The sequence below is a fragment of the Lutjanus erythropterus genome, chromosome 13, assembly GCF_056507025.1.
Source record: "Lutjanus erythropterus isolate fLutEry1 chromosome 13, fLutEry1.hap2, whole genome shotgun sequence".
Lineage (NCBI taxonomy): Eukaryota > Metazoa > Chordata > Actinopteri > Lutjaniformes > Lutjanidae > Lutjanus > Lutjanus erythropterus.
Genome location: NC_139329.1, coordinates 33,630,630 through 33,639,624, shown reverse-complemented (window position 1 = coordinate 33,639,624; position 8,995 = coordinate 33,630,630). Strand labels below are relative to the sequence as shown.

The 8,995-nt window shown below is 40.2% G+C and overlaps 1 protein-coding gene across 1 annotated transcript; it reads left to right on the top strand.

The window, feature by feature from the left end:
* The first annotated feature begins 251 nt into the window (after positions 1–251).
* fan1 (FANCD2 and FANCI associated nuclease 1) lies at positions 252–8,406 on the top strand. Its single transcript, XM_084734945.1, has 13 exons — positions 252–1,725; positions 1,805–1,945; positions 3,085–3,286; positions 3,377–3,610; positions 3,692–3,823; positions 4,321–4,429; positions 4,545–4,664; positions 4,755–4,919; positions 5,804–5,960; positions 6,043–6,146; positions 6,232–6,426; positions 6,749–6,877; positions 6,991–8,406. Exons 1-13 carry the CDS (start codon positions 534–536, stop codon positions 7,126–7,128), a joined length of 3,018 nt encoding a protein of 1,005 aa, XP_084591071.1. The 5' UTR covers positions 252–533; the 3' UTR covers positions 7,129–8,406.
* The last annotated feature ends 589 nt before the right edge of the window (positions 8,407–8,995 follow it).

The window sequence follows — 8,995 nt, the reverse complement described above, 5'->3', positions numbered from 1 at the left end:
CCTGGTCGTGTTTAGAAGGGAACCCCAGACTCGCAAAAGACCTCGCGAGAGTCATCACTTTAACCCAACCCATGATAATTTTGCAGCCCAAACCAAATGTTTATTTTGTCCCTAAGCCTAATCACATTTTAAACACAGCGTTGTCATGTTATAAATTATAATTAGTTGGTACAAAATGCACAATGATGAAACCACGGGTACAAATCTCGCGAGAGTTTCGCAAATCAGGGCTTCCCTTTACGGCCGCTGAACCTCCGTCACCAAATGAGACAGCTACCGGTATGTTAGCTCTTGTTTTAACCTATTGTCTGTCTTTATATCAGTGCTTCTGGTGTTTTTTATAATGCATGTGTTACATGCCAAAAGATACAAATATGTGACAACTTAAAATTAATTGTTTAAGCGAAAATTAAGCTAAGTTAGCACGTAGTTTAGCTATAGTAAGCATAGCATTGCTCTAATGGTATGTAGAGTATGATACAAAGAAAATCTAAAAAACGTTTTCATCGAGCAACGCCGCCTCCACCTGCATCATGACGGAGAGAGCCAACAAAGACAAACTCAGGCGAAGTTTGTCTTTGTCCAAAAACAAGAAGAAAACCGATGTCAAAGCAGGGATTTCTGCCAGTGCTGCTGCTGCTGCTGCCTCCACAACTCCCATCACCTCGTTCTTCAGCAGCCAGCCTCCACCTAAGCTGGCCTGCCCCCTGTGTGGCCAGCTGGTACCAAGATTTAAGATCAATGAGCACATTGATTTGCAATGTCAGAACTTTGAGAGAGGAGACAGCAGTGCCGCCTCAGCAAGTAATAGTGTTGTGCCAAGCATCCAGCTGTCACCCAGAAGGAATCCCCCAAAGTCCCCAGACCTGGATCCAAACAAGGAGGAGGAGGTCAAAGAGACCAAGACCAGCCCTTATTTCAAAAAGAATAACTCTCAGCAGCCACCACGGGAGATAACCAGTAAAACTGTGGTCAGGGTGATTGACCTGGGAAGTCTTTCCTCTAAGTTATCAAGGAAATGTCGTAAGACAGAGGATAAACATGCACCAAAGTGTCCTGAAAAGGACATTTATTCTGAGACACTCAACAGCTCTCAGAAAGAAAATCTTCAGATTCATAGTTTACAAGACAACAAGGATTGTGTGACAGTCACTGACCTGACAGCAACGAGTGCAGACACTCTAACAGCAGTGGAAGATCTATCGTGCTCCAACAAAGGACATAATCTTGAACTCAAAGCATCTAAATCAGAGACCGTCCAAAAACTGTTTACTCCAAGTCACTCATCTTCCCTCAAACTAGCAAAGAGAAAAAAGAAGACGACTTCCACTGTCACTGTGTCTGGCTACAGAAAGAAAGCAAAATATGAGGGTAGAAGCAGAGAGCCAGAGGAGATGTTGTCTAGTGAAAGTACAACAGAGACGACTGATACAGATGAGCTGAAAACTGAGGTACCTTCAACTACCACAGGCTGTGACCTCCCACTGATTTCAGTGGAAACACATGAGAAAAGTGCTGCAGGGATCAATAGTGATTCACTGCCACAGTCTGGTGCTGAAAACACCACCACTGACCAGGCGGTCGAGGGCTCTCATCCCCCACGGCTTCCCTACTACCTCCGTAACTTCCGGACCGTGCTGCAGGCTGTCCTGGAGAATGAGGATGACAGGGCGTTGTTTGACGAGCATGACATGTCACTTGTACAGGGATTTGAGAAGCTCTCAGGTATGATAAAATATCTCTTGGTTATTTTTATTTAATATAAGTACAGCCTCTTCACTCACATGTATGTTCCTTCTCACAGTTATGGGCCAGAAGCTGTACGTGAGACTCTTTCAGAGGAAACTGAAGTGGCTCCTAGTAAATAAACTGGATTATGGCGAGATCTGCAACGATCTGGGACCTGTTTGTCAGGAGCTGGTTCAAGGTGGTTTTCTACAGTCAGGTAAACGATCCCTAAGGAAACATTTCAACATTTCGGTGGGGCTGTACAATCAATTGAAAGATTATCAAAATCACAATATGGCCAAATGCAATGTCCAAATCGCAGAAGCTGCAGTTTTTTAATAAGGGAAAAATGTGTGACAGAACAGTTTTATAATGAAGTACTATAGTCCTGTATAAATGCCCTGGCCTTCAAGTCATTTTTTTTTTTTTATTAAATTGTGCAGCCCTACATTTTGGAGCATCTTTTGTTGGGTCAAAACCTCTCAAATTTTTGACATATTTGTAATTATGCTGCTGAAGACTGTATAGCCCTGTTCCTCCTGTTTTTTTTTTTGTTATGACTGTCATAATGGCAGTTAATGAGGATCATGTGGTTTTCCTTTACAGTTTTAGCGAAGGAAAACAAATTAAAGCTCTACCTTCTAGCACTTTTCACTTCTGATTTGTAACCACTGCAATAGTAGAAAATGATATAGATTTTTATGGTACAACAAAATTATTATTATTATCAGTTACAATGACTCTAAAGAGAATGAACATTTTTGGTTGAACAAATGCCGTTTTATAGTTTCACCAAATATTATGTCCTGACAGACATGAATTTTGAACTTAAAATATATTTTTTAACCAGGACATCTATATTCCGCTGCAACCCTGTTTGTAATGGCTCTTAGAGATTAGATGGTAGGGAGGAAAGGGGTCCCCAAACCTGTCTTCTTCTTCTGGCTGAAATGTGTCTTTCTACTTCAGTGATCTTTTTTAAATTTGTCAAATAAGGTATATAAAATTTGTAAGGGATAATACATTAAGTGGGTCATTCTTACACAATAAATCCCGACAGGGTGATGCAAGGATTTATTATGCAATAATGACCCGTTCACTGTACATTGTCACATTTATTATATGGCTACTTTATTGCTTCTGCTATGTCCTCCAGAGTCTATGATCAGAACTGTGTCCCTACCAACGGTCTGCTATTCAGAAACATCAGACCATAGAATGCCGTAATTGACCAATCAGAATCGAGTATTTAACAAAGCTTTGGATGTATATTGGATATATGAAACGCCACATCATCCTGAACATGTACATTTTCTGTTTTCTCTTGTTCTCCCCTGTGCCGTCCTTGTCTATCAGAGAGTGACCTTCAGGAGTTGGGGGAGGCTCTGGATCTCCTGCCTGCTCCTGAACTCAAAGCTCTGGCTAAGACTTTCCATTTGGGAAACGCTGGGACTCAGAAACAGCAGCTGGTGGACGGACTTCACCGTCTCAGCAAGCAAAAGTCTCTCTTCTCTATGACCCCTGCTCAGAACAACATTGGGTCCGTCATCCTGAAAAGGTGAGATGATGAAATGCATCATGTTCACTCACAGTACTACTGTAGTATCGCAGTAATGATCTCTCACCACTGTTCTTTCTAACGTTAAAGGGCAAAGCAGCTGGCAGGCTCCTGTGTGCGCCTGTGTCGGGGCCCTCGGGCCGTCTTCTCTCGCATCCTTCTGCTCTTCTCTCTGACGGACACCATGGATGAGGAGGAGATGGCGTCTGGAGGGCAGAACCAGCTCTACACCATCCTGCTGGTCAACTCAGGACGTCTGGCCTTCCCAGACTACACGGTGCAGCGTTCAGCCAAGGTGTTCCAGGACAGAGACGATCTTATCAGGTGAGTGTCTGCCAAAAGAGTTGAGTTAGTGCATTTTATCTTTGCAGAAACAAATACTCATGATTACATCCATCACACCAGGTATGAAGCGTCCATGCGAGCCTTGATAGAGGTAGTTGCAGCTATGCAAGGAGGTCAGTGGGAGGAGGCCATGGAGCTTTACGCTGCTGCTAAAAGTGACTGGCATGAGCTGAAGAAAAACCACGACTTCAGGTAACATGAATCTATTTATTTGCTTCTGTCTGAAACAGAGGCACTGATGAAGCCCATCTTTGCTCATGTAATGAAAAAACAAAGTAACTAACTCATTATAATTAGAAACTTTCTTGACATAATGACTTAGTATCTCAAAATAATGATGTAGTATCTCAGAATAATGAGAATGAGAAAGTTTTTATTATTTTGAGATATTAACTCATTATTTTGGGAACATTTTTTATTAATTGAAATTCTAACTCATTTGTTTGAGATACTAGATCATTATTTTTAGCTACTAAGTCATTATTTTGAGAAAGTTTCTCATTATTTGAGATAAAAAAAAAAGTGAATTTGAAAAAGTTTGGACTTATTCAAGATACTAAGTCCTTATTTTGAGGTTCTCATAATGATTTATGGGATCTTTTTTTCATCACTCTGGTACAAATGGGCTTCACAGAGATGCAGACTCCCTGGATATTGTTTAATGTTAACATTATCATTGTGTTGAATAGTCACCACGGAGAGCTGCCTGTGTTCCTGCGCAGCTTCACTACAGGATGGGCTTACACTCGAATCTTGTCCAGAGGGGTGGAGATCTTGCAGCGGCTACGTCGCTATGAGGTTTTTTTTTTTTTTTACTTAATCAGCTCACAGTCTCACACAAATTCAAGCTTTATAAATGAAGTTAAATGTGTGTCATAGTTAAAGATGTTCTGCATCTACTTTTGCATTACAGGAAGCAATAGAGGAGCTGCAGTCCTTACTCTCACAGTCTCTTTACTGTCTGGACAGCCGAGGGCGGTGGTGGGACAGACTGGCTCTAAACCTTCACCAGCACCTAAAGAAACCTGAGCAAGTGAGCACCAGTCATTTCATTCATTCTTCATCATTTATGTGTGACATTGTGCTCAATAATAGCTGTTGTCTTTTAATTTGTTATTCCCAGGCTATTTGTGCTATCAGAGATGGGCTGTTAGACCCTCTGGTGAGAACTGGACATAAACTTGCTCTTCATCAAAGAGCTGTTAGGATGAAAGAGTCTGCCAGCTTCAAGAAGTATCGCCTGCAACTAAGAGACCTGCCCACCATCCAAGTTCAAGATGTCCAACATGTGAGTTTAACACAATATGTTCATATTTGGGTTTCTGGGGAAAGAAACAAGTGTTAAAAAGATAGTTTGGATTATTTGTTTGTATGAGGTACTTATCAATAGTCAGTCTATTATCTATAGTCGATTTATTTAAGCCACTTAAAGAAGGTCCTCCTACAACATTAGTATCAGTTTAAGTGTTTAAATGTTATATTAAGAATATTTTAACCACTTTACTTTGCAGTGACAAAGCCTGTTCGGATGGGAAACTGCCATTATGCAAGCTAAATATCGCTGTCTTTAAACAAACCAAACTCCATAGGCGAAATCCATAATTTTGCCTCACAGAAAACAGGAGTTGCTGGTCTACCACTGCCTCGACCTCGACCTTTCTTTGTGTTGTTGTGTGACCCTGGTGAATCCAAAATATCATTTTAAAACATCAAAGTCACACAACAGCAGAAACAAACTAACAAATGGAAGCAGCAGCAAACCAGCAACTCCAGTGTCCTGTGCAGGAAAAAATGACTGATTTTGCTTATGGACTTTGGTCGGTATGGAGAGACTAATATTTGGATGGTGTGACAGTGGTTTCCTGTCAGAAAAGGCTGTCTGACAGCAAAACAAATTGCTGAAAATTCTGCCAACATAGCATATACTTAAAACTGATATTTATGTTTTTATGTGGGCCTTTTTTAAGTGGCCACAGTGTCCACAAAAGTTCATTGCTTAGCTTCCATGCTGGTACCCCTCTCTGCTTCTCCTGACTGTCTCTTGTAGGTTATAACTGACAATGGATAAATACTTCATACAACTCCACATCAGATAATCCAAACTGTTCCTTTAATTGTTTGTCATATGTAAATAATAGATATGCAAATTAATGTTTGTACTTTTGTCTGCAGGTGACCATTCGGGGACAGCTGTTCCCTCATGAGGGGGGCATGGGGAAATCTAGGTTTCTTATACCAGCAGATGGAGAGGGGGAAGAGAATACAACTGCAATAGGCTCTGTGGAAGAGCTGTGTTTAGCACATTACAACCAACAAGGCTTTGACCAAGGTAAGAAGTTTTGCTTTACCTGTTTACCATGTTGGTGTCCTTTTATCACCTTAACATTGTTTTGCCATTGTTAATGTAACAGGAATCCATGGCGAGGGCTCAACGTTCTCCACATTATTTGCTCTTCTGATGTGGGACATCATTTTTATGGAGGGTATTCCAGATGTTTTCAGAAATCCATACCAGGTAAAGTGAGCTCTACCTATATAATATTTGTAGGATGCATCTGTGCGTTTACACCAGTTTAACTCGTCTTCCTTTCTTCTCATAGACATGTCCGCTGGATCTTTACACCGACTGTTTCTATGAGAACAGAAAAGAGGCGATCGATTCACGTGTGCAGTTAATTAGCGAGGCCTCTGTGGAGACGCTGCATGATATGGTGGAGGATGTCTGGGTGTCACAGGAGGGTAAAGTGTGTTCACTGGTCAGCTGGGAGCGTTTCTCATCCCTTCAACAAGCTCAGGTATTTATAATTCCTCTTCTTCTGTAAACATACACTCAGTGGCTTCTTTATTAGGTACAAAATGGACTTTATATGAACAAAAAATGCTGTTGCAAGTCATCATTTTTCTTTCATTTTTAATATCATGACAAATATAGTATCATGCACTTTTTATTGTGGTGTTATCATACCAATATAAAAAGTTCAGTTGCAGTGGTGTTTGATTTGGTGATTTGGAATTGGTGCAGTGGTGATAAATTAATAGGATTAGATGTTGTGTCTACATGTATTATTGTAGGTACTTGCATGATTTTAAAATAAACACTTTTTACTCTATTCACAGTCTCTTGTGTCATGCCTCGGTGGAGCCTTCTTAGGAGGGGTGATAGCACGAATGACAAAAGACTACAGACACTGCCGCGCAGGTCTGCCCGATCTCGTGGTGTGGAACACCTCAAACAACAGCTACAAGGTGAGATCACATCACATTCAAACACTGCGTGATACCTGATTATTTTAACTCAGTTTACATAGATCATACTGCAGTGTGCCATGTGATATGATGGGATGTCTTTGTTGTTGTAGCTGGTGGAGGTGAAGGGGCCCAGTGACCGGCTGTCTCAGAAGCAACAGATCTGGCTGGATGAGCTTCAGAAACTGGGGGCTGACGTGGAGGTGTGTCACGTGGCGGCTACCGGAGCCAGAGGAGCTCGTCTGGAATGAACAGACAAAGAAGAACTGACTGATAATAAGACTTTGCTGCTAATTTATCGGAGCGTGGCCAAAATGAAAACATCAGCAGACAGAATCTCTGAAAAAAAATTATCTGGATGCTTTTCCTGATTCTAGTCAACTAGAACAGATGTTGCTGTTTATCTCAGAAATTCAATTTGTCTTCCGTATTTCACAGCTATAATCCTATATGAGTATGGGGAATAACGTGGCAAGGAGTGTGCTTTGTGACATGTGGTGTTATCGCCAGGGAAACCAGGAAGAGGCGCATCATGAGATGGAGATCATCAGTGAGAACTGCCAGGATCAGAAATAGCTTGCTTACAGATAATCAGAGCTGATGCATGACAGGATCCAACAACCACGCTGAACTGATGGTGTTTCCTTTTCTTTGGCAACACTATATTCTCAGGATCTTGGGTTGCCAAGCAACGAAAAATCACATTTAGTTGGCTGCTTATGAATTGTATGACAGCTCTACGAGTTTGTTATGCAAGTAATTACTGTAATAATATGCCTATAATTATTCAGTTTTGCCACTACTCAGCCAGAAAAAACATTAATCGGGTACCAAGAAAGGAAAAATGAATAGAAATAAGGGGGCTGTAATTAATGATCATTTTCATTATAATTTAAGAAACAGTCTTTAAAATGCCAGAAAATAGTGAAAATTCCTGTCACAATTACCTAGAGCCTGAGATGTCATCACATTTCTTGTGATGGTCTTGTTCTTGATCTGAACAACAATTATTCATTTTACTAAAATAACCATCACACTTAACAAACAAAGGCAGCAGATCCTCATAATTGAAAATCTGAAACTTGGGAATGTTTTAGCATGTTTGTTTAAAAATGACTGAAACGATGAATGATTATCAAACCATTGCTGTTTAATTTTTTGTTGATTGATTAATCAGCAAAACATTTCAAACAGATCGATCGTAGAGATGAAACAGTATAAAAATTACGTCACGATTATCAGTGTTATCACAGTATTGTTTAAATGTGCTGCAAATGTTCAAAAAGAACTGATACACACACAAAGTATTTCACCACATTTTATACTGAAAATCTCAACAATTTGAAATGGCAGCGTGTCCTTTGTGATGTCAGTGTTTTCAATGATGCAAAACAAACCCACGCTACCACTGTGCCTGCGTCTGGGGGCTGTTGCTAACTTTGGTTGATGCTAGACAGTATTTGCTGTGAGTTTTTCAAAGCTCTGTAATCAAACTCGGTTATCACAATTAAAATTTGACATGATAATAATACTTGATGCGGTTTATTGTAAAAACAAATATCCTTTCATCCCTTACTTCTTTCTCTAAATTTATGTCATCTTCACATTTATTGCGTTCATGTGCTCTGAGGTTGATGCCGGTGGTTACAACCTAACACTGTATTACAAATTACATGACCAAAAAATTGTGCTATATGGGAATTAATAAAAGGTTATCAACTGAAACATAGTTTTGCATGACGTCAACAGACAGCTCAGCAACAAAATTTTCTCTGACTTTTCTGACTTGAAGGAGCGTTCACATGAATTTTCCCAGTCAGGCACAGCACATGAATGCACTTGTTCAGTCCAATCCCCCAGTTATTCATCTTATTACAAATATCACATATGAAAAAGGAATCAGATCCTCACAACTGAGAAGCTGCATTTTTGTTGAAATTTGACTTTATTAATTGATTATCAAACCGGCTGCCAGTTATTTTTCTGTTGATCGATGAATCAACAAAAATGTTTCATAACATATCTGTCGCTGAGCTGTCTTTATGTGAAAAATGTGAGACCTGTTGTGATGCATATTTCAGTGGACACTGAAATATAAAAAGACAATTTTGGACTGAT

Coding starts and splice junctions, on each gene's coding strand:
- fan1 (XM_084734945.1), top strand. CDS start 534: ATGACGGAGAGAGCCAACAAAGACAAACTCAGGCGAAGTTTGTCTTTG. Junction 1,946..3,084: donor AGGTGGTTTTCTACAGTCAG/GTAAACGATCCC, acceptor CTTGTCTATCAG/AGAGTGACCTTCAGGAGTTG. Junction 6,147..6,231: donor TTTTCAGAAATCCATACCAG/GTAAAGTGAGCT, acceptor TTCTTCTCATAG/ACATGTCCGCTGGATCTTTA.